The sequence below is a fragment of the Danio aesculapii genome, chromosome 4 (genome assembly GCF_903798145.1).
Source record: "Danio aesculapii chromosome 4, fDanAes4.1, whole genome shotgun sequence".
NCBI lineage: Eukaryota > Metazoa > Chordata > Actinopteri > Cypriniformes > Danionidae > Danio > Danio aesculapii.
The window spans coordinates 57,114,291-57,141,336 of record NC_079438.1 but is presented as its reverse complement, the minus strand read 5'-3'; the positions used below and the strand labels follow the sequence as shown (position 1 = coordinate 57,141,336).

The 27,046-nt window shown below is 38.4% G+C and overlaps 2 protein-coding genes across 2 annotated transcripts in view; one reads left to right on the top strand and one right to left on the bottom strand.

Annotated features, from left to right (window-relative positions):
* Positions 1-27,046, bottom strand: part of cog5 (component of oligomeric golgi complex 5) — a 103,833-nt gene that overhangs the window by 63,787 nt on the left and 13,000 nt on the right. The window contains exon 7 of the mRNA XM_056456210.1: positions 7,998-8,128. Within this exon, the coding sequence (XP_056312185.1) occupies positions 7,998-8,128 (131 nt within the window). The remainder of the gene's footprint in view (positions 1-7,997; positions 8,129-27,046) is intronic.
* On the top strand, positions 20,429-25,628 carry gpr22a (G protein-coupled receptor 22a). Its single transcript, XM_056456211.1, has 3 exons — positions 20,429-20,694; positions 21,651-22,546; positions 22,775-25,628. Exons 2-3 carry the CDS (start codon positions 22,461-22,463, stop codon positions 24,069-24,071), a joined length of 1,383 nt encoding a protein of 460 aa, XP_056312186.1. The 5' UTR covers positions 20,429-20,694; positions 21,651-22,460; the 3' UTR covers positions 24,072-25,628.

Below are 27,046 nucleotides of genomic sequence, written 5' to 3'. Positions count from 1 at the left end.
GCAGCACCTAATGTATTATATGGAGGAGCCACACTCCAACTGTGATTTCACTAGTTGTTTTCCTAGGTTTATGACTCTGTTTTGAACATGCATGCACCTGATGGCATAATTTCAGCTTACCCTGTAGCTAAACAAGAGCTTTTTAATAATGCCCTAAAAACATTACTGATTTAGTTCTATTGTATAGTCCATACAAAAAGAGGTTAACTATTGAATGCTCATGTTGAAATTTCTGACATTATTTGGAAATAATGGTCACAAAATAATTATTTTGGGATATTTCATTAGGTATACCTTGATAATACTAGGTTGGATCCTGCAAAAAAGTAGCGGTCTTAATTTTATTAACAAAACTAAGGGTGTAAAAATGTTGGTTGCCTATAGTCTAACACAAAAAGAAACTTGACAGGTCTTCTGCACTTATTACATGAGTCACTCGTCTAACATGATTCACTCATCTAATGAATGAAACAGTGCATTATTGACAAGAAAAGTCTAAACTAAAATGCATTTAAAAAGATAAAACTAACTTGTTCAGTCATTAAATGAGCGGTTCTGAGTGTGTGCATTCAGTCACGTTACTGGCGCAGAAGATCTGTCACGCTTCTGTTTGTGTTGAACCATTTTTGTTGTGCAAAGTGGTCCATACTGACATTACAGGATGATGTAGTTGCTGCAGATTGAATGGAATTTTCCACTATGGAAATCTCCCATTCCACAACAACCCAGACATTCTCTATTGGATGGAGGTTTGTCGACTGTGTAGGCTATTTTATGTATAGTGAGCCCAATGTCACATTCAAGACACTAGTTTAAAATGATTTAAACTTTGTGACATGCCTTATTTTCCTGCTGGAAAATAGCCATCACAAGATCTATTGTGGTCATAAATGCAGACAGTCAACAGAATTACTTGAAGCAATGCTTAACGGATATTAAAGGTGCCAAAATGTGCCACCACCACCCTGATTTGTTGATGCAAGGCAAGATGGATCCATGCTTTAATGTAATTTATGTCAAATTCTGACCCTACTTTCTAAAATTTGAAAACAGAAATTAAGATTTACCAGACCAAGCAACCTTATTCTGTCCAATTTTGGTAAGTACATGCTAACTGTAGCCTCAATTTGTTGTTCTTAGCTGACAACATTGGCACTGGTGTGTTTATCCGCTACTGCAGCTCATCTGCTTCAAGGTTGGATATGTTGTGTGTCCAGAAAAACAGCACTCTTCTTCACATCTTAGTTGTGACCAGTTGTTATTTGAGTTAGTGTTGTTATCAGCTCAAATCAGTCTGGTGATTCGCCTCTGGTATCAACATAGCATCATCACCCACAGTATGTTATTGTTTTTCAATTGTATTATTTTTTCATGGAAGTATGAAGAGCCCAATTTGTTGCCTTCATAAATAGTACAGGTGTCATTATCTCAATGCATCAATAGTTTATCTTCATTTCCATTTTCTATTGCTCGGATGTATGTTTTGCAATAATATCAAGTCAAGCAAACCTTCCATTTGCATTGACAGGCTAAATCATGTGCTAATAAGACATTTTTTAATTAGTACTACCTCTTGAGCACAGTTTGAGTCAGCAAACTCATTCTTGTGATGTTTTGCTTGAAAAGTCTACTCGCATAGTCTTTAAAATCAGTGAGAGTTTGTTTTATATTTGGCTCACTAAATCAGTGAAATTCATACATTTTTGGAGTTACAATTTTTCTTGGATGAAGAGATTGTAATTTTGTCTTTTCCGTAAGCGAGAAGGCTGCATTAATGTCCATTCCCCCTACGAGCATGTGAAACAGGACACTGGCCCCATGAGGACTCTACTTTTCTGGGTCAGGAAGACAGGAGCCAAGGCGAGAGTAGTCATTTGTATATGCGTGTCTGCATACACACTTTTTCATCTCCATGCAGTGAATTCTGAGCCCTTTGAGGCTCTACTGTGCATCTGTAGCTCAGACCACACACACACACCTCAATGACCTTCAACTAATATTTGCTGAGTAAGCAAAAACCTTCACTGCGGTTATCACAACCCACTTCCAAAACATTATCCACACCAAAAAAAAGAAGAAAAACACGATTTCTCCTTCAACCCTTGACAGTGTCACCTCTTGTGACCTTCTGTGTGAAACACCCCTCTTAAGCAGCTGATATAAATGTATGAGCAGAGAAATAAAAACAGACTTGAAACAAGGTGGATAAAAAATTTAACACTGCTTCTCTTCTCTCACCCCATCTGAAATTAATGTGCAGATGCAGGCTATACTTTTGTTCTGCCTCCCTGCATGTCAATGTCTAACAGTGACCTTCAAATGCACTCTCCTTTCAAGTGCCCTTCTGACAATATGGCAGCAAATCAGACAGCCGATGCTTTCAAAACAGAAAGGCACTGATATAAACGGCCACTTTTACATACGGTTTTAATGATATTTAGAAGAGAAAACACACAATGCAACAGTTACATATCGTTGAAACCCTGCCAACCCTAATCTGTTTTAAAAGAAGCATCAATTTAAAACAGACCCCTTTTATCAATAAAATGCGCCTGATTTTATTGTGCATAATTAGTGAAATATTTTCCTCATTATTATAACTTGACAATATAAAGCCTTTTCTGATATGATTAACCAATAACATCATACCCAACTTTCTTGACATTGAATCTCAATAGAAAGGACGCATTATTTTCAATTGAATGCTACTTGAAAATGTCATATTACCGAAATCAAATTCATTGTTTCATATTGTCTGAAACATTTTTCGCAGTGCTAATTTAATCGTCTTTTGTTTAAATGAATGTTCTGTGATTAAAAGAAGTTACTCTTAAAAATCAGCAGAAGTCGAGACTAGATATTTTTGTGTTTTAGCATTCACTTCAATACAATAAGTGCTGTTATGCAACATTTAAAGTGGTGTTAAGTAACTTGATACAAAAAAACCCCTAAGAAAAACATTCAACTTTTTATAAGAGTGCTACAAATATCTTTCCCCATACGTTTACACTGCAAGTGCATTACTATAAACAGAATTCAATTCAATTGAAGCTTATTTATATAGCGCTTTTAACAATAACTATTGTTCCAATGCAGCTTTACAAAACGTGCATGCTATTATATTCAAAATCAGAAAGTTAAGGTGTATAGGGTCAACAGTATATATACATAGTTAAGTCTATGCATACACTGCCTGACAAAAGTCTGGTCACCTATCCAACTTGACTAGTTGATCATTTGTAAAAGTGGCAGGTTGATTTTTCAGATGAATCATCTGTTGAACTGCATCCCAATTATCACAAATACTGCAGAAGACCTATTGGAACCTGCATGAACCCAAGATTCTCATACGAATCAGTCAAGTTTGGTGAAGGAAAAATCATGGTTTGGCGTTACATTTAGTATGGGGGTATGCGAGAGATCTGCAGAGTGGATGGCAACATCAACAGCCTGAGGTATCAACAGCGCTTCTTCTCATACTTCAGCCACCACTTCAACGTTCTTGAAGCAAATAATGTCAAGGTGCTCCAAGATTGGCCAGCCCAGTCACCAGACATTATTGAGCATGTCTGGGGTAAGATGGAGGAAGCATTGAAGATGAATCGAAAGAATCGTGATGAACTGTGGTAACTCTTTTTCCACTGCACCATGACTTTATATTCTATACTTTACATTATTTCTGATAAGTGACAAGACGTTTGATTAAGCAAAGTCAGACCTTACTGTCCTAATTAAATAATTAAAAATCAAGGCATGATCATATTTTATTTTGGTCAAATAAGCGTAATCTAGAGGCCTTTGCCTTTCATATAAGCCACTTCTGATACCAAAGAATCAACTAGAAGTAAATTTATTATTTGTTGTTCTTAAAACTTGGATAGGTGACAAGATTTTAGTCAGATACTGTATAATACAGTATATTTGTATATTGCTTAAGATTTTATGTTGTCCATTAAGTCCTTGGAGGATCTCTTAGAAGTCCTCATAGAATTGTTATGATCACAAACTGATAATAAGGGCTGAGATGCTGTCAGTAAAGCTTATACTGCATTATTACCATACCATTCCTGTAACCTTGGCTGGTATGCTAAGGGGCTAAAGACACAAAGGATCAGCGTCGCCTTGGTAAAAATCAGAATCTAAATTAAAGTTGATCAGCTTTTTTGGTTTAGAATAAACAGTGAGATGAAGAGAATCATTTCTCCATATGAGATCAGGAATGGCGGCTTATGTAACCCACACAATTCTAAATATACTGACGCAGGACTGGCCGTGGAGGAGTGTGGAGTGAACTACATGATAAGATCCAGAACAACAAATACATGAATAGAGGTCAGGGGGCTTTTGCATTGCTTGGTTTTATAATGAGATGCTAATAGGCCAAGAATGTGTTGCAGAGAGGGATATTTGATGGAGATTTATAGGATGGAGAACTGAGATCGAAACAGCTGTTCGCATTTAATTGATGTGAACAAGCTAAAAATTATTTTGCTTCTTGGAAAAAACAAACTAATTAGATTTTAACATTTTCATAAGCTAAAAATTATTTTGTTTCTTGGAAAAAAAACATACTAATTAGATTTTAACATTTTCATAAGAAAATATAAGACGTGTTGGCCTATGCAAAACTCAACATCACAATGCTTGCGTGATTGTCATGTTGCTGTGTGATTGCTTGGGTGGCTCGAGTGTGCTTACTGGCTCAGTTCTTAACAGTTTTCTGGTTTCCAGATATGGCTCTGTTCTTTGTTCAATACGAAGATCCATTGGCAGCCGGGTGAAAATTGGAAGCCTGACCGCATACACATATGTGAATAGTTCAATGCCGTCTGAAATGTTCTCCTAAAATGTGCATTTTTCTCAGACTCCTGATTGTAGGTTCAGTAATTTCTGAAGACATTTTCAGATGGCTTTTGCATTACAACTATATATACATACTGCCTGACAAAAGTTTTGTAGCCTATCCAAGTTAATAATTTGATTTCTAGTTGATCATTGGTATCAGAAGTGTCTTATATGAAAGGCAAAGGCCTGTAGATTACCCTTATTTTACCAAATATGAAAATATGATCAAGCCTTGATTTTTAATTATTTGATTAGGACAGTAAGGTCTGATTTTGCTTAGACAAAACTCTTGTCACTGAACAGAAATAATGTCCAGTATAGAATATAAAGTCATGCTGCAGTGGAGAGTCTTTGGATTCATCTTCAATGCCTCCTTCTTCATTTTACCCCAGACATTCTCAATAATGTTCAGGTCTGGTGACTAGGCTGACCAATGCCGAAGCATGTTGACCTTCTTTGCTTTCAGGAGCTTTGATGTGGAGGCTGAAGTATGAGAAGGAGCGCTATCCTGCTGAAGAATTTCCCCTCTCCTGTGGTTTGTAATGTAGTGGGAAACACAAATGTCTTGATACCTCAGGCTGTTGATGTTGATCATCCACTCTGCAGATCTCTCTACGCCCACATACTGAATGTAACCCTAAACCATGATTTTTCCTTCCCCAAATTTGACTGATTTTCTAATCTTCGGTTCATGCGGGTTTTAATAGGTCTTCTGCAGTATTGTGATGATTGGGATGCAGTTCAACAGATTTTATCAGAAAAATCTACCTTCTGACACTTTTCCAAATGATCAACTAAAATTATACAACTGGGTTCGACAACAAGACTTTTGTCAAGCAGCGTATATACATAAAATAATTCTACAACAAATATAATCCTAAATTAATCTATTAAGATTTATTAATAAAGAGAGTAATTTCTAACTTTTAAATGAATTTAATAAAAATCACCTACTTTTTGTTCTGTCATATTAATGTATCCATGACAGACCCAAAACAGCCAAGACACCAGTACAAAAAGACCCTCAATGTATGGTTTAATTATCATTATGAAAGCACATTCCCTAAAATATTTATAATTTGTTTCTCAGTTTCACACACACCTTATCAGGCTATGCTTCACAACAGGTTTTGAAACAGAGCCACTATAAGCTGAAATTTCCATTACAAAATATCTAAATTTTAAGAAAGATCTCAGTTCTCAATGCCATTACTTCGTCAGCAGCCAATAACCTGAGACATCATGTGACAGATGAGGGCGACTGACCATCACACAATCAACTGCTGGAGCTAAAAAAGAAAACAATACAGCTGGCAGGCTTATTTTAGCATGCGGCCAGCAAAGGAAACCATTAAAGATGCAGGAACAAATAGAACCTAGATGACACTCTGCTAAACTGGACCTGGTCAGATATGGGCTGTTCATCTCCACAAATACACCCTTATTCCCCGAACACTCATGCTTTCAAAGACACCTGATGGCCCATGGGAGATGCAGAAAGCAATCAATTATTGACCGTTTCAACAGTCCTGTCATCTCCAACTGGAGCTGTGCAATGTTTCTCTATAACCTGTGCAGAAAATTTTTACTGTCGGTCATAGAAACAGAATCAGTAAAATTAAAGCGCTTTACACACTGAAGTCTAAAATTTTCTTGCTTTTTTATATTGGTGTCCAAAAAATTGAGTCACACTGAGTCTGATGCATATTAATTAATTATTTGTGGGGGGAAAAGCAAAACAATTCTGAGTCAAATCAAGCAGTGATGCCTTTTTCTCCTTTCTTTTCTTCTTCAAAACAAGAATGAGGACATATTATGTTCATTCAATCCACTGCACTGAGGAAGGAGAGTTCCTTATCAGATCAAAAAGCTGCAAGTGATTATCCCAAAATTCAACGTTTATTTCAGGAAATCAGTGGTATTATAAGACTTTGCTTGTGATAATGCAGCTACATTACTCAGATTTCTATTAACGAATCCTGAACAGACACTGTCAATATGTAGAAGGTATGGACGGACACACATTTGCCAAACAGTGGCAGGCATTGAAACCAGTATACAGTAGACTATATAAGTGGTTCTCAATCATCTGCCACATTCAATCTATACATTTCACACTTTGAAGAGTCAAAACACCTTTTAAAATACTTTATATGGATACTTTATATGCAACGACCTTAAATTGAACCATGACAGTTATGTCTGAATGATCATCTGCAACATATCTTGTAGTTTTATTTTTTTGGAAGCATTTTAAACTGCAGTTTATTGAAAAAATGACCATATTCTTCATCTTTCAGCCCCTGAGAGGGCTCCATGTGGCAGCTGAACTTCTGAAATGTGACTGGACAGTTCAGTGCGATGCCTGTGTGTCTGTAGACAGGGGAGAAAGGGCCAGTGTGGCCCATCTGCTGTGTGTGAGTGTGCCGAGTGTGACAGAGAAACATGCTGAGGGAGTGATGGAAAAGAGAGAGAGATGGAAAGAATACTGGCATTGGTTTCATCCTGTTGTTTTAGGTCAGAAATGGCTTACCACATGGAAGCAAATGGATCTAACCATGTAAACTCGATCCCATGTGTTGCTGGATTTTGAAAAGTGTTGTAGCACAATCAATAACATGCTAATGCTTGTAAATTGTGTCTGGTCTGGTGATAAACTACTCATTAAATAAAGTAGTTAGAATATCTTTATCAGTGTCATGGTGGCGCAGTGGGTAGCACGATCGCCTTACAGCAAAAAGGTCGCTGGTTCAAGTCTCGGCTGGGTCAGTTTGCGTTTCTGTGTGGAGTTTGCATGTTCTCCCCACGTTCGTGTGGGTTTCCTCCACAGTCCAAACACATGTGGTACAGGTGAATTGGGTAAGCTAAATTGTCCATAGTGTGTGTTTGAATGATTGTGCATGGATGTTTTCCAGTGATGGGTTGCAGCTGGAAGGGCATCGACTGCATAAAACATATGCTGGATAAGTTGGCAGTTCCCTGTGGCGACCCCTGATTAATAAAGGGACTAAGCCGAAAAGAAAATGAATGAATAAATGAATATCTTTATTCCACAAGCAATCTACATGTAGTAAAAGGACTTACTTGCCTACTGGCCACTGATCATATTGCCACACTTTGTACTTTATTTCTCCCCAACATGGCATTTTTACCTGAATTTCCATGCCCTGTTCCAGTAAACGTTTGGCTTGGTTTTCCACCTCCAGACGAGCTCGACTTATAAAAAGCAGGTCATTTTCTATGACATCAATACCTGACAGATCCACACCCTGGGACAGGTAATCTGAAAGAAATAGAACAAAATGCACAAATTACGGTTTGTTTTTCTGAGATTTTTGTTTATTAGTAATCAACAAAACTATTAAATAAATACATATTTCATTCCATGAGAATTTTACAGAGATTTGGGCAGTCATATGTTTATGTGATAGATAACAGCAGTGTGTTATATGGAGGACGAGTGTTTGCACACCCCTAGGATCCTGTTCGAGCCGTTAGCATGCAAACAGTCTTCCTCGCAATTGTGTGCACTAAGCAGGGGGTCTGAAAAACTGCTCGACCCATCATCGCAGTAAACTGTGGAAACCGCTTAATATAGTTATGCAAAAAACAAACAAACAAGAAAGGCTTCAGAAAGCAACGCTAAAGTAGGCATCTTCCTACTTAGGGCTGATAAAGAGCAACACTTTATTTAGATGGCAACATGCCCTGGAATGAATACTTGAAGTAGGGCAGCAGCTTCTAGGAGGGTGTTTGATACAGGTGGAGGAGGCTTGATATCCCAGTTAGACATGAAAATACTCCACACGGGAGACCAGCAGCAGGTGTGTCGATTCACATAGGCATGGATTTTGCAACACCTGTCCTCTCAGCTGTGCTGCATGAGTGGTATAAGCAGTCTTATATTAGGTTGTCAGTTTTGAGCAGATTAGTGTCAATTGGTAAAACAGCATTATTACACATTTGGAATACTACTATTGTAGTTCATTAACACTTGAACTACAGAGGCAGTCATTTAGACCATTTTACAATGTTGTTATTAAATAGCAAATAACTATAATATAATGCTGTCTTTTCCTAAATGTGTGCATCATTTCTTTCTTACATTTATATGTTATAGAAAAATATTAAGTACAAATTTAAAAAAAGGAAAAATCAAGAGAGGCAAATTTTTATTTTTATTTTTAGTTGAAATTTTGTAGGTTGTAATTATTTTTGCAATATTTTACTTGAATTTAATTGAATTATCTTTCAATTTCTAAATATGTTTGGTGACTAAAATATTATTTTAATAAATATATCTGTGTAATAAATCTGTTTTGTATAAATGCACCAAAAAACATTGCCTATATGCACTGAGAAATGAATAAAAATATTCATTTTCGAAATGGGGTGTACTCAATTATGCTGAGCACTGTACCTTAAATTACCATAGCAGTAAAATTGACCAGCATGCATTTCAGTGTCTGTCTTAGAATATGCATGCCTCTATTGCCTATCAACTTCCTGCTAACAAAAAAACATACATTTCTGATAGCAAAAACTTCACTTTAGACATGTTTTTCAAAACAATGGCTTGCCAGACAAATTGAGGAGCACACGTTCACAGGTGGTCTTACACATTTATAGGCTGTATTACAAAATAAATTGTAAATTTAGAGTAATGACATCATAATATATAATGACATACATTCAAGCTTTATTCTAATATCAAAATAGAAGCTTTGAATGTAAATATGATGTCTTATGAGAACGATCAGAATGAACGTTGTGGCCTTTCCAGTAGTTATATTGTATAGTAATATATGAGTGTATTTTTATAGTGCATCTATTGTGTATGGCCATACACACAAAGTACAAAGTAAGGGGGTCTCTCCACACCACCACCAGTGTGTAGCAGCCACAGGATAACGTAGGATAACGTAGACGGCAGCCACAGGATAACGACGCCAGTGCGCTCACCACACACCAGCTATTGGTGGAGTGGAAAGACAGTGATAGAGCATTCGGTGGATGGGGATGATTGGGAGGCCATGATGAGTAAGGGCCGAGGGAGGGAATTTGGCTAGGACACCGGGGTTACACCCCTACTCTTTTAAGAGAAGTGTCATGGGGTTTTAATGACCACAGAGAGTCAGGACCTCGGTTTAACGTCTCATTCAAAAGACATGTACATGCATTTGTCAAATTACATATTTTCATTCTCTATTTACTTCTTATTTTTTTAATTCTTTATTATCCGTGTTTTGATCCTGTCATGGTTATTCTGTGGCACTGTGGACACTTGTGTCATGAAAACAAATTCCTCTTGCATGTAAACATACCTAGCAATAAATCTCGATCTGATTTGGTACTGGTAGTCCCAGTGTTAAAGCTTTAGTTTACCTTTAACACTGAATAGACAAACACAAATCGATTAAGTTACCATAATTCTTCTAACAAATATAAGTGAATTTAACATAAAACAATTAGGTTGACCCCCCCACCCCCCCAAAAATTGTGTTGTTTCAGCTCATTTTAAATTAGTAGTTTGAACAAGCAGCACAAATCATTTTGAGGGTATTGTCAATATCAATTTACAGTTGGGATGAAAAGAGAATGGTCAAATTACGGCACTATCATTGTTAGGGAACTATAATTTTAAAACAAACTATAGCCATTCTGACAAGTAAGTCTATGCACAAGGACATGCACACATCTGCACAATTTTTTAAATGCAAGCAGGACATGTGCAAGAAAATGCACACTGTGAACTTTAAAGAGAAGAGGACTGTTGCAAGTAAATGAGAGGGAAAGAAACAGCATCTCTAAACACAGGGTGCCATGCCGAACAGGCGTCTGAACAGACAGCCCATGAGTCAGAGATGCTGACTGATACAGATACAGTGGCACCAAGCAGAACAATGTCACTACATAGATCCACTCATTAGCGCCTTCCTAGGGCACACACCACCAGCTGACGACTCCGTGACTCGATTTGCCGGCTGCTAACAAAGATACCATAAAGAAACCCAGAGCTATCTCATTAGAAGAGGTCAGATATCTTGCTGAGGAAATGACTCCATACTGTAGCACACAGATGCTTGGAAGTGACCTTGGGTTTGTGGTTCAAAATCGGGAGAGATTGAGAGCTATGTGAAACAGGTGGCTCCTACACGGGAAATCAGGGGGAGTTTTGGCTCCTGTTCGTACAGGTAGGCCCAAAGCCAGAATAAAATCAACAATCGCTGCCAGAAGTCTCCTGTGTTGCAGCACTATTTCATTTCACCTCATTTTCACCCTGCCAGAGCGCGATAATGACTACATTGTCCAAGAAGAAATGCACTTCACTGTAAAGGGACTCACAATGGGGTATAGTGTTTTTTAGCTAACGATAAACGTCCGGTGAAAGGTTTATGTGACTATTTTCAATTTCACAAGGTTACTTCTATAGAATTTATGTTGCAATATAATTTAAATATAAATAGTTAAATGGACTTAAGCATTCATTTAGTTGTTTAAGGGTAAAACGGGATAAAAAGTTTAAATGCAAGCGGCGTCAGTAGTAACAGGCGAGTGTAATGTAATGTGTATTTATATTGCGCAGTTTATAATGTATGGCCACACACCCAAAGCGCTTCACAATCAAAAGGGGGTCTCTCCACACCACCACCAGTGTGCAGCTCCACTTGGATGAAGTGAAGGCAGCCACCGGACAACAGTGCCTGTGCATTCATTACACACCAGCTATAGGGGAAGTAAAGAGAGACAGTGACAGAGCCATGATGGGTAAGGACCGATAGAGGGAATTTGACCAGGACACCAGGGTCACACCCCTACTCTTTACAAGAAGTGCCATGGGATTTTTAATGACCACAGAGAGTCAGGACCTTGGTTTATTGTCTCACCCGGTAGATGGCACTCACTGACAGTATAGCATCCCCTTCACTATACTGGGGCATTAGGACTCACACAGACCACAGGTTGAGCACTCCTGCTGGCCTAACTAACACCACTAGCAACAGCAACCTAGTTTTCCCATGTGGTCTCCCATCCAGGTTCTGACCAGGCTCAGCCCTATTGACAGTAGCTTCAGTGAGTTGCCGGTCTTGGGCTGCAAGTTGAAATGAATATGGTTTCAGCTCCATTGAAGATACTGGAGTAAAATAAATTTCCATATTTCAAAAGACATGTGCAGAAAAATGTAATTTAATGCAATGCTGGGATTTACATGTAACATCATGACTCTTTAATTCATTAACTCGCTAACTTCAGCTATGTTTGGAATGACTGCTATTAGGGCTGCAGGATTAAATTAAATTAGACTCGCAATGGGATCTTTGAGATTATTAAACTGCAAAAGGCTGTGATTTAATTAAATATAGAATGCACACTGCATTTCTTTAAAAGACATGGCACTTTGCTCCGTCTCTAATGCGTGCTTTGAGGTCAAAATTCAAAGTTGCCTCATTTTTTTATTATAACAGCTAAATTAAGTCAAAGTTTATTTATAAGGCACTTTTTTTTTTTTTTTTTTTTTACAAACAACAGGTGTTCACATTAGTGCTTTACAGGTATGAGTTTAATCAAATCAAAATAATAAAACATTATGAAATGTAGTACAAGCAGATAATCTAGACAAAAACCAAGACTCTCCCTACAGTTTAAGAAGTATAGTAGCACAAACAATAGACACTGATTAGAGTTGAATGGATTACTGTTGTTTTTGAATAGTCAAAAACCGGGTTGGGACTTCAAGCCTGTTACTGGGGACACCAGACTCACGAACATGTTTTGTTATGTGTTATGTTGTGTGCTATTTACACGCCTGTTTAATGTCATCATGACCTGAAAGCATTATTAACAGAAAGTTGAAAGTTATGCACAAATTAATGTAAAACCTTTACAGTTTTAAATGTTTTCTTGCACTTATTTGTAGACAAATATGTATATTTCATTTAGCCGATAATGATGACATTGTGCACTAGTGATAATCTTTAACTGCATCACAAGTGAAGTGCAAAGCCTCCTGCAGCCTACATATAAAATAATTAGTGTGCCAAAAAAGATAAATAGCTTACATTTTGTAAATAAAAATAATAATTAAATAAAATGCAGGATATTTAATGCTTTAGTTGACAACCTGGTTAAATTTGCATATAGCGCAGGACTTGAAGGTCGAATTTATAAAGCAGAGAAGCACTTAAGTGGCTAAATCTAAATGCTTTAACAAATTAAAAAGCTATTCAATAAGAAAAAACACATGGAAGTGCACATGATGTAAACAAGCCCTATATGGTCATGTCGGTCCATCTGAAGAAAGAAAGGCATTAATATCTGATCGTAAGTAACTGCGTGTAGTATCGCTTTAAAAACGCAAGGTGTGCAGTTATTACTGGGTGGTGTGCAGTAATAAATTAACTAGTATTTCATTTTGAATGCAGCCACATCTTCTTTCTGCAAAATCAAATCATGCAGGGGTCAAAGAGGTCAGAGGGCACACCAGGGGGAGGGCCATAGGAGCTTGTTCAATCAGGGTTTTTGACTCCGTTGCTTCCATGGGATGCAGAAAAAGACGCTCGTATGACCGTCTGTTTGCTCTTCGCAGGACCGTCTTTTTTGTAGAAGCACTAGAGGACCGTTGGCTCAGCATCAATCACAGTTATTACCTGAATTTATCTGGAATGGAGCAAAACAGCCACTCCACAGAGAGAAGGTGGGGTGTGCAATATGGTGTAAAACGATTCTAACTGTGACCTTGGAAATGCAATTTTTTCCCCATTACGGAGGGAAAAAAGAAGAGACCGATAAGAAACATTAGTGCAAATTCAATATGGGGTCGGTCTGAGGAGGTGATTCCTGCAAAGCGGGCCACTCAATTTGTTTGAGATTAAAATGAAAGTGAAGAAAAGGTAATTGCTGTTGGCATAGATAGAGTCATCTCTGAAATTACAAGAAAGAGAAAGTGTCAATTGAACGTGCAACACTTGGTTCAAAATCATTTATATTCAAGAACTCAATACAAAGCGGAGCAGCGAGTCAAAAGACATGCTCAAATCCACCGAAATGGTACTTCAGTGTAAAAATATAAACAGAAAAATGTCTGCAGTGGGAAAATGCCAGAATAATCTAACTAAAAGAACAGTAATGTTGACTGATGGTCTATGTTTCAAAGAAAATTACCGCACTTTAGACCTTATCAAAAATAATACCCCATATAAACCATTTTCAAAACAGACTTCAATAAAATGCCCCCAAAAATATAACCTGCACAAATCACAATGGTCATGAGCATAGACTACATATATTTCTGGAATAACAGATGATGCATGACACACTACTTGAAAACAAGTGCCGGTACTAGGCCTTAAAAGAAGCTTGGATCGTTTTCTCTGTCAAATTACTTCCAATTCTACCCAATGTCTGCCTTAGATGCTTAATTGCAATGATACATGATGGCCAAAGGAAGAACACACACAATTCAGCCGGTCAGAAGTGACAAGACAGTGAAGATCACTCTAGCGGCTTCTTGATAGAATCATTACTTGCACACCGAAATCACATCCAAAGGTCAGACATTGTCCTCCCACATCAATTTGACCAACTGGAAGAATAAGCTGGCTCTTTCAGACAGGCGTTCAAGCTACCATCTGTGTACTTCAATAACACATCGAGTTCACTTGTCACCAAGCTAGAGTGGTAAACCATTGCGGCTAGCATTCATTGTGCTACTCACACTGATGATGATGATGATGCATCGTAAAATGTAATTAAGATCTTGAAGAAATAAAATGGTTTACTATATACTTCATTAGACCACCTGCTGTTAAAAACTATTATTTTTATATTTGATCCTGTAATATTGTACTAATTATAAATATAATATTATACCACTATATTAACATGTAATTTAATCTTTTCTATATAATATTTAATGCCAGTGTAATATATAAATCAGACCGCATATTTATAGATCTAGTATTTACTTGCCACCTCATGGACCCTTTTCACATTTCTGGGTTTCTCAGCAGTAAAGTCATCATAGTTGGGTAAACTTAGAGAGCAGTAAATTACAGATATAAATTTGTATTTCTATTTGTTCTGCTAAAAAAAGAAAAATGTCCATGATAGTGATTTCAAGACTTTCCAAAAAAGGAGAAAAAGAAATTGTGTGAGACTGATAACAGCAGCGAGAAGAGAAAACAACATCAAATTTAATGTTGATGCATAGACAATGCATTAGAAACCCTTCGCGTGAGTGGTAATTTGTTTATTTATTTGTTTTGTAATTTGATGCAAAGATAATATAATACAAAGTATAGCTTTATAAATGTACAGACATTTTTTAAAACTAATTCTTTCAAGAAATTAACATCCTGATGACTATTAAATACCATCCCCATTCTTGTAAAGATGGTCAATTGCCATTGTCTTAAGATTAGAATTTTTTTACTAAAGTTGCAATGCAAATATTAGGATAAAGCCTTTTAGTAAGTAATGTGCATTATGTTTTTAATTTTCATGACTTTTATCTCGTATTTTTCTGTGCCGTGCTTAGACCAAAAGTTGTCCTTCATGGGTTACACAAAATTAAGATAAACAATAGTTGTTTCGGATGGCACAGTAGCACGGTCACCTCATAGCAAGAAGATCGCTGGTTCAAGCCTCAGCTGGATCAGTTAGCATTTCTGTGTGGAGTTTGTATGTTCGCCCTGTGTTCGTGTGGATTTCCTCCGGGTGCTCCGGTTTCCCCCACAAGTCCAAAGACATGCGCTATAGGTGAATTGGGTAAGCTAAATTGTCCATAGTGTAAGTGTGTTAATGATATTGTATGGGTGTGATGGGTTGCGGCTGGAAGGGCATCCGCTGCGTAAAACATATGCTGGATAAGTTGGCCATTCATTCCACTGCGGCGACTCTTGATAAATAAAGGGACTAAGCCGAAAAGAAAGAGTATTGAGACTCCCAATAGTTATAGGTAAAAAAGAGATTCTGTCCAGACTAGATTGGCTCAGAGAGGTGACAGAGCTTTTTATGAAGGTCACCCTTCGCAAAGGGATAGCGTTTTCCCATGCTTTCCCCTCCCCCTGTTCAACAAAACATGTAAAAACACAGCCCTCTGGACTGTGGCAGGAAGTGGATGAACTCGGAATGCTTTGTTGTGATTGGACAGAATCCCTATGGGATGGCTAAGCAAAGCTGAACCAACATACGCAGCAAGCAGAAGTTCACAGTCAGGGTGTCCCCACTAATCTGTCTCTGTGAAAACACGATGTGGGGGTTCCAAACTCGCATTAACACTGTAACCTTGCGTCAGAGAATGACGTGTTGGCCCCGCAGAGGCTAAGGGGACTTGACACTGTTTATACAACTAAAGCCTCTGAAATCTGCTAAATACAGGACAATCCTATTTCCCACAGTCTCTTCCACTGCATTTGAAGCCATCGGTAGAAAATAATCATCATCTAGATCTCACTACAATCATTCATAATTACTGGAAAAAATACAACCTTGCACCTTTAGAATCAGAGAATGCACTATATTTAGTATTACCATCTGTATTACATTAATTGGTTGTACAACCATCCAAAAGATTCTTGCATCTTCTTCTCTGAAATGTGCTAAATACAGGACAATCCTATTTCCCCACAGTCTCTTCCATGGGGTTTGAAGCAGTCTGTAGAAAATAATCATCATCTAACTCTCACTAGAATCATTCATAATTACTGGAAAAATACAACCTTGCACCTCAGAATCAGAGAACGCACTATATTAAGCATTACCATCTGTATTACATTCATTTGTTGTACGAGCATCCAAAAGATCTTTGCATCTACTTGCATTATATTCCAGGCCTTTGAATGTCAAACACAAATAGGGTTTGACATGATAAAATGCTCCAAAGTCAGTTCAGTCACGTGCCCAAATGTCATCTTTCTGAAGTGGACTAGTTTGACTTAGACCCAGTTTAACAGATGTGCAGTTATTACACTGGGTCGTGATGGAACAGCTGTAGGTCTTTGGGGACTATGGACTGCCAGAGGCGAGTTTGACCACTAAGTCTGTCATCTGCATTTGGTATGTCTCAAGTCCACATGGCAGATAGCCCTTGGAGACACTGGGAACGTGACCAAGAACAGCTCCTTAGTCTCTGAGGGAGTAGTTAGCCAACAAAATATAACACTACAGGCCAACCAGAACTTCCTGTTTGGCTTTGGGTTTTGGTGGTTGTTTTATTTAAGCTTCTGGTCAAATGTGTTTGTTAAAGGGGACCATTATGCAAAAATCACTTTATAAGGGGTCTAAACACAGTTGTGAGGTAACTGTCTGCAGAAACAATTTGATATCTTCCTCATTAGCATAAACAGTTCTGAGTGTAAAGCAGCCATCCGCCATTAGAGTTTTTACACTGTAGATAATGTCAGCAACTAAGAGGAATTAAATGTGGAGTTTTAGGATGCACAAATGCACACTGTAGTCTCTGTTGACTACCTTTTTCTGAGCCTCTTCCTCGAAGATTTTCAATTTTTCACAGAGGTAACATTAGTCCTGTTTTGAATCTGCCACTATGCTGATGTACAGGCATTTGTAACTCTGCCCTCTTTTGGAAAGAGCACAAGCTCATTTAAATTTAAAGTGACAGTCACCAAATTGGCATAATTTGGATGAAAGCCTAAAAGGGTCAGTTTCAAAGAGTTATAAAACATTATTTGTGTGCTATTTTGAGCTAAAACTTCACTATAAATTCTAGGGACATCAGAGACTTATTTGACATCTTGTAAAAAGGGGCATAATAGGTCCCATTTAAAATTAATAGAGTGTGCCAATAAATAGGAATGGTGTCTTGAAAACCTTACAGCTGATACTGGAGAACTGCCTAGGGATAGCAAATCACATTCGCCTGAGCTCTCTGGCCTGTCCTACCTGACACATGGCTACGGATGAGATGCAACACTGCCAGGGAGGACACAGAGGAATAGGGTTTAAAACAGAGCCAGAAAAAAAGAGGTATGACCAACAGCTCACACCGACCCGAAGATAGCTCTAAAATCTGATTGGATGACCTAGATTCACTGCTGTTGTAAAATACGTGGCATACCTGTATCTGCACAATAAATTCAATAATAAATTGAAAGTTCACCCAAATAAAAATATACTTATGGCGTCATGTACTTATTCTCAATTCATTTCAAATCAGAATGACTGGAAAGAACAACATACAATGAAAGTCACTAGGTTTCAGTGTTAAGTCATACTTTATCTCAAGGTGAACTACTGTACATTAATTCTACAAACTTGGACTAAGAAGTGAATATAAAAGTTTTTTAAATTGTGTACTACTATTGGAGGTGTGAACCTACACTCGTCTCACAGTTCGATTACGATTATCATACCACCGATTCGGTTCAATTCGATATCTCGGTGCATTGAGGATGCTTTCCATACGCAGTTTTATATTTTCTTACGAGTAATAAACAGCAGCTGAGATCACAGCTGATCCATGATAGATGCGGAGTAGAAAACTCGCTATGCAGACAATCTTGTGTCTGTATCCAGAAGTGTTGCTGTAACAGCCGAGAGGAGAGGGAACTTTACCTCATGACAGCAGGTCAATGGTCCACAGTGAGAGAGAGAGAAATTGAGTTTACTTTCAGTTTTTCCATAACAGTGAATCAGGGGCTTCTGTTGCAAGTGTCAGTGAAAGACTGTCCAGCAAACACAAATGCAGTAAACTATGCACAATTTCTGCGTTTTTAAGTAGTTGGAGTGTTTTAAATACTCGCGCTCGCCTCCCTCGCCATAGTAAGCTACCGCAATATACTGCATGTGAGATAAATAACATCATTTTATGTTTTGATTATGATCATTTTGTGATCATGTTCTGATTATTACTAAACTGATACCGAATTGTCTGCGGCTGCATTGCACCGAAGAAACAAGTAATTTTGACACCCCTAACTACTGTTTTAAAGCTAGTTCTCAGTGGCTCTGACCTCACATATTTTCCAAATATTTTTATATAAATATTTTTGCTTTGAAGGCGTTTGAAACCAACAAAAATGTTATAATCTCTTTTTGAAGGAGCACTGTTTGTTCTTTATTTTTGCCTTTTTGTATATTGTTGTTTCAACATTACATTCAGTGCTTGTTCATGCTGAATATAACTTTGTTCATGAAATAAATAATTTATAAGATGGCAGTAGTCAGAAATAGATTCCAATCATAAACAAGCATAGAAACTCACTGGAAAGTTGAAAAGATATATTTGCACAGGCGAAGATTAAGGATAAAATGGAGGTCAAGAAATGCTTTGGAAAAGTTTCGTGAGTGCCAGAATCAGAATTGTGAAGTGCCTAAAGATTCCCATCCCTACTGTACATACTGTATTTTTATTTTTTTAAAATGTGTATAGAAATGTAATACCTTCGTAAAACTGACAGAACTATGAGAGAGCGGAAGGGATCCAGGCACATGTACAAGGAAAAACTGCTATGTGGCATCCCAGAGGGTCAAGCCAGAGACTCAGTGGGCATTGCTTGATTCTAAGAGGTTGCTCCAGGGAGCAGAGGCGTACATTTTCCACGACTTTTCATCCCTCACGCCTCTCCCAGTGAGCTGGCACCTGGCATCTTACCTTCCGTTCCTGAAACCTGCGGTTGCTAAGCACGGGTTAATTCACCCAGGGCTTCTGGAGTTCTGCTTCCACTCATTGAGCATCAGCCACAGTGATATTATCAAGCTAGAATCACACAAACACACTCAATACGGCAGTTTATACAAAGAGAGAAAGATAACGGCATAAAGAGAGTGCTTATTACTGATGGATACTAGAAATGCTGAATAAGACAGGCTTTCGGAATTGAGGTAAATAGAGTTTTGTGCCACTAGTTCTCGTGTACACATTCTCCCTCGCATCTTCCGACAACTGTCTTTGGACAGAGTCTGTATAAAGAGTTTAAATATTAATGCCCACCTTGAAATATTTACAGGTATGTTCAGCTTGGTCATTTGAAGCCTTTTGTTATATTTATATTTTTGTGATGTACAACAATGGATTTGAATTTGCTGAGAAACCAATGTTCCATAATTAGCCCATTGCGTCTCTCCATATCAGTGTGCACCAACACGCCCACACACGTATGGTAAAAAAAAAAAAGAAAAGCAAAGAAAAAAAAAAACTTGACCGAAAGTGACGCTTCTTGTCATGTTTGCATCATGAAGGCATTGATAGAGCCTTGCAAATGAGCATATTCTTGCTCAGAGCTTTTATAAACAGTTTTCTATTTACTCCACCTTTCAATTTAGTCGTGACAAAACTGCATTTAGAATAGAAAATAAAAGTTGAGAAGAGGAGACAATACAGAACAATTTTGTGTTCTCATTGTCTCACTTGTTGGTGAAAACCCTATTTGAGCAACAGGGCAAGAAAGGGTTACAACTATTACAGGAGACCAATCGGGAACCAGAGTGTTATAAGCCACAGCAGAAAAAAAACGGAGGAAGGGGGAGGGAAAGCGAGAGTGATGAGAGGAGGTGGGAGGGAAGAGAGAGAGAGCAGAGGAGGAGAGAGATGAGTAGGTAGGGCATTTTGAAAGCGCTGAACGTAGGGATGGTGAGAGAAAGACTGAGAGGGAAGGAACAGGGGAGGAGGAGAGGAGAAGATCTCTAAACGAGATGCATGGCACTACATCCTACAACATCTGACTTCCCTGCCCCCCTTTGACAGGCGAGGGAGCACTCAGAGAAAGGCACAGACAGACTCATCCCTTCAGATAAGCATGTCCTGGATCACTCGTTCTGGCATGGCTGTACTCAAACTGGGAAATATATGGGCTACCAGGTCACTCGCTCTTACGGCAGCAACAAGAGGTAAAAGCTTCAGTTTTCTGTCCTGGAGCATCTGATAAAGGGGGAATGCATGGCTTTTTATACAAACCACTACTTTAGACATCTATATGAAGTTGACAACTTTTACTTTTTAAATACGGGGAAAATGCAAAGGTTGCTACTTAGCATGAGCAAATTTACATTATGCTTTTAATTCAGTGCAGTTCGTTTTTGTGTACAGTGGACAGCAATATTAAATGATGATCTATTTTTAAAGAAAAATTGTGCACTGTCTTGATTTGAGAGGGAAAACAAAAGATGCAAGCTGTATTTTATGTGATTCCTCCAGTGGTTCCAACACAGTAAATGACACATTTAACTCTGTTAATGTATGTGGAAAGAGCAAAACTGAGTAATCGAAACCCATCCAACCCATTATCCTCTTAAGGGGAAGATGATGTGAGCACTCTTGTCACTGTTACTGCTTCTGGCTAGTGCTGAAAGCTGCCTTCTAGCACTAAAACAGACAGACATAAAGAGTGAGATATATGCTTGGAGTATTCTGCTCTACATATATGGAGTAAAGCCCATGCAAGTATGGTGTGGGTGTACTGCAAACTGCTCTCCAAACAACCACTCACGCACAGTCACTGTGGGAGTCCATTATTCCAAAGGAACATTACTTTAATGAGTTGCTATTGAGCTTTAAGCTTTTGAACTAATTCCTGAACTAATTAGATCAAAGACACTTTCACAGACCAAAAGTTAGCATGACTTCAAAAGACAACTGGAAGGGTGCACATATCTCTGAACAACATTAAATGGCATTTAAATTGCATTACATCTGTGGGCAAATGACATGCATTTATTTTTCATAATCCAATATATATTTAGGCTTCTACACATGCTAAGAGGCTGCCACATTCCGGTAGACAATTTCAAGGTCATTTATGACTCAGAGCAACAAATTCTAACAACAATTTTCTTGCATTTACCAGCTGCATGAGTGTGAAACTACTGAGAATGGACCTCCGTTTCTGGTGTCCCACATGAACACCGTGAAAAAGAAAGGGTAAATATATGCCACACAGTGCACCGGCCTGGCTACCTCCTTCCCTCTGGAAACCCGTGACCTTGTTGTGATTACTGTGTACCGCTGTCTACCTGCCTGGTCTCCTGGAGCTGTATTGTGGCACAGCAGGTGGGAATGTGACTTACTCAGGTGGAATACAAAGAGCCATGGACTCTGTAAAAGGACAGTGGAACATTTGTTATATGTTGAGGAGAGAATGTCACTTCTGACCTGTTGCACATTTCTGCCTGTGGTTCACAAAATCTTGGAATAAACATTGAAGATGGGACATGGTGTTGTCCGTGATCATTTCTGCAAGATCTGTTTGGCCAAGACAAAGGACAAAAGGCTAAAGACGAGCCTGAATACAACACAGCTTTCATGTCAGAACCACGTGGATATTACAATGCACAAACCCTTCCCACGCTCTGAAAAGGAAGAGCTGAGAGTGTTTCCATCTCCCACATCCACCCACAGAAATCTGAGGATGCAAGGGAATGAGGTATGAACTGTTTGGACGGTGTTTAATCAACCCTACAGAGAGGTGTTTGAGGAAACAGGGGTATCCCTACTTCAGTCTGTGCCATGCTGGGGATAAGGACAGCTGATGCATTTGTTCAATTTTAGCTCGTTTGACATCAGAAAACTAAACAAGAGCACAACGGAGCAGGTACATAGCAGAATGGCACTGAAGGAGCAAAGGACACTGGTAAGATAAAGAGGCATTGGAGTATGGATGGAGTCTATGCCATCTAGTCCAACACATCAGCACTTCGGTTTGCTAAACAAGCACCTAACGAGGACGGGGAACACAAGGGAGGGGTGAGTTTCGTTAGTCTGAGCACATTTTCTTAAGTGAATGTGTTGTAAAGACAAATGTGTTGTGCTTGTTACATTTTCCAACAATTGTGATTTTTTTTTAAGCTTGACTGATGCAAGCATGCATTCAGTAGCATGCCATAGACATCGAATTATTAGAAAAGCATCAAGCTTTTTAAAGCCTTGCTATAGAATTGTAAATATAGCCATTTATCTTTTTTTATTATGTAGGAGAATGCATACCCCTCCTGTGCTGGGATTCCAGGCCATCATGAGCAACGTCACTGTCCTCGATAACATTGAACCCCTTGACTTCGAAATGGACCTGGAAACTCCTTACCCTGTCAGCTTTCAGGTGTCTCTTACGGGTTTCCTCATGTTGGAGATTGTGTTGGGTCTCAGTAGCAACCTGACTGTGCTGGCTCTCTACTGTATGAAGTCAAACCTGGTGAGCTCTGTCAGCAACATTGTAACCATGAACCTTCATGTTCTGGATGTGCTGGTGTGTGTGGGATGCATCCCACTTACGATAGTGGTGGTGCTTTTGCCACTGGAAGGCAACAATGCACTTATTTGCTGCTTTCATGAGGCTTGTGTGTCCTTTGCTAGTGTGGCCACTGCTGCCAATGTGCTGGCTATCACACTAGACCGCTATGATATCTCAGTTCGGCCTGCAAATCGAGTTCTGACAATGGGACGTGCAGTGGCCCTATTAGGGTCCATTTGGGCTTTATCATTCTTCAGCTTTCTGGTACCTTTCATAGAAGAGGGTTTTTTCAGCCAGGCTGGTAATGAAAGGAATCAGACAGAGGCCGAAGAGCCTTCAAACGAATACTACACAGAATTGGGACTGTACTATCACCTGCTGGCACAGATACCAATCTTCTTCTTCACTGCTGTGGTCATGCTGGTTACTTACTACAAGATTCTGCAGGCTCTGAATATCCGCATTGGCACACGCTTCCATTCGGCGCCCAAGAAGAAACCAAGAAAGAAAAAGACCATCTCTATGACGTCCACTCAACCAGAATCTACTGATGCATCGCAAAGCAGTGCAGGCAGAAATCCACCATTGGGTATGCGTACCTCTGTATCTGTGATCATAGCCCTCCGTAGGGCGGTCAAACGGCACAGGGAACGCCGTGAACGGCAAAAGAGGGTTTTTCGCATGTCGCTTCTTATCATCTCTACCTTTTTGCTTTGCTGGACACCCATAACCGTGCTCAACACGGTTATCCTGAGTGTAGGGCCAAGCAACTTCACCGTGCGTCTCAGACTGGGCTTCCTGGTCATGGCTTACGGAACCACCATTTTTCATCCGCTGCTGTATGCCTTTACTAGGCAGAAATTTCAGAAGGTTTTAAAGAGTAAAATGAAGAAGCGCGTTGTGTCAGTTGTTGAAGCTGACCCCATGCCCAACAATGTGGTCATTCACAACTCATGGATTGACCCAAAAAGGAACAAAAAGGTGACTTTTGAGGAGACAGAGGTCAGGCAAAAATGCCTCTCATCAGAGGATGTGGAATGAGCTACTGGGCCGATTTTAGGCAAAAATCCTCATCAGGTACAGAGTCGTTAAAAAGGGAAACCACTAATCCAAAGCAGTAATGAACTTAAGTGTATTAATTGTACAGTACCTGAAGAGGAATAATTTATTATTATTTATTGTGATGGTGACTACTGTAGATGTCATAGACGTTGAAGTGTAAATACTGCATGTGCTTTATTGAACTGGTCCTAGATATTGTACATACATATCAAAGTATAAACCTCAAATGTAAAGTAGAAAATGATGCCCCTGGGTTTGTTTATTTGCATTAAATTCACCCCAAAAGTGCAGATTTTATTTTCAAGATGAATTCCACACAACTCCTTTGCAATAACACTGGGTCATAATTAAAGGAGTAAAGATTTTTGAGTCTCTGAAAAAGGGGGTTATACGTCTTTACTCCTGTTTTACCTTAAATTTTACTGGTGACAAATATGTGATAAATACTCTTGAGAATTTAAAGCATGAGCTTCTTTAAGTGGATATCTCTTATTTGCCCTCTACCCTGCAATAAAAAAGCGTGATAACTTTACTACTACTCAGGTCAACAAGTCACAAGACTTTCAAAGCTAGGTCTGCTTCCTTTCAAAATCACTTGCATGACCAGTTGGCATAAAATTATATCTTTTTATAGGTATAAAGGAAGTGGTGTACAGCATATCGTCCAATAAAGCTGCTGGGGTTATGAAGTGGTTGGGGAGTGTCAATGAAAAGGTGTTGACTCCAGATAGTTGACCTCATGATACCCATTGAGCTGTTGGTGTTTAATTATGGGTTAGACTGGATTACAGGGTGATAGCTGTATCTTTTGGCAGGCTAGGAAAAATAATCACACATTGCACTGCATCAATGAAAGGTCACACACCTAGGTGCTTTGGGACAGTGTCATGCTATTGCATGCTGAAAATTAAGCCGAGAGTTGGTTTGATGTGCAAAAAATCTGGAATGGATGCAAATGGTGTTGGACAATAACTCGCATTAATCATACATAATTAATAGGCATCATTTTTATGTATGACACTGTGGTGAAATAACACACATGGTAATTTCTAAGAGCCCTTTAACCCAATTGTATCATAATATCCAACAGATTATACCAAGGCATTTGGAGCAATTGCTCTTTGATGAGTTGACCGAGATTTAGGGTTGCTCATAACAAAGGTAAACAAGCTGTATAAGCATTTGAAATAGGCATGCAGTGACAAAAATATGATTGCAAGTGAGCAAATGGGGCACCTGCCAGTAAAAATTGATACCAAAAACTGGGAGAAATATGCTTATAAGTTGCGTTCTGAAAGATCCGAAGTCTCATTAATACTAACAAAATGTACTGTTTCCATTGTTAATGCCAATGCTCAATATTCTAGTATTAACACTATTGTCTTTCTCTTGATTTAAAGGCTTAGGGCTGCACATACTGGAAAAATCGGACATTGCAATACTTTGTTTTGCCACGATATATATTGCGATATGAATAAAATTGATTTGAGATGATTTGAATAGCTTCATTTGGAAAGATTTCATTAAATAAAATCAACGGGGCTGATCAAGTCTTTTTCTATGCAGTGCATCTGCATAACTTACAAGCGAAAATAAACAGCGCGTTATGGTTTTCCAGTAAGTCTAACATTAAACAATTAAATGTAAAATAACATGGTCATCATTGCGTAACTAATACAAAATATATTAAAATCTTTAAATTTTTAATAAACAATTTTATCCTGCAATGTGACTTTTGCAGACACACACATTGCAATATTGATGCTCAGATAATATACTGTTCAGTCCTATTTAAAAGCACAAAAACAGCATTAAATCCCTTACGGTCTCTATTCTAGAGCCTGTAACCAAACCAAAAAGTGGACTGCATCACCTCTGTGTCTTTAAAATCTGGTTAAAAAAAAGAACATTCATTTCTGTCCACCATCTGATTTCATTCACCCAATCTATTCCTCTTACCTTGCTACACTGATCATGACATCTGTGTCAGTCATTTATTCTCAAAGGCGTGAGTCACTGAGTCCAAAGTCCCATGATTGACATTTCATCTTCATTTGAATGACAAGTGCAGTTCAGGTGATGTACAAAACAAACACCATCAAATCCCCTGTGAAAAGCATCCCATATTGGGTGTAAATCTGCCCACTTTTCTGAAAGCAAATAGCTTTATAAATAGACCAACTCTTAAGATATTCTGTGAGTTTAAATACGAGATCTGCAATGAAATTAGTTTGACGAAATATGCTAAGCCACACCCCTCCAACCATTAGTTTGCTGCAAGCTAAAGATAACAACTGCTCAACCCTATGTTTCACTTGATAATATGCCATCATACTTAAAAAAAAATATTTAAATATGCAACATACTTTGGATGTGATTCTGTTTTTAATGTAGCTACATGTGGTGCAAGAAATAAGAATTAGGCTATGTATGGACTCATTCGTTTTGTCAGATCATACTTAAAAATAACTCGCATAAGAGTCTATCGTATCATTGAACCCAAATTTTTTTTTATCTTAGAAATAAATAAGCCACATACCAAAATACTGCAACCTGCACCTGTCTACTTCATGAATGCCACATTTCATCTTCATTTGACTGACAGGTGCAGTTCAGGTGATGTACAAAACAAACACCATCAAATCCCCTGTGTAAAGCACCCCATATTGGGTGTAAATCTGCCCACTATTCTGAAAGCAAATGGCTTTATAAATAGACCAACTCTTAAGATATTCTGGGAGTTTAAAATAGGAGATCTGCAATGAAATGAACCTTCTCTGGTCATGTTTTTTTTAACGAAATATGCTTAGCCACACCCCTCAAACCATTAGTTTTCTGCAAGCAAAAGATAATAACTCCTTAACTCTATGTTTCACTTGAAAACATGCCATCATACTGAAATAAAATGTGATATTTAAATATGCAACATACTTTGAATGCGATTTTGTTTTTAA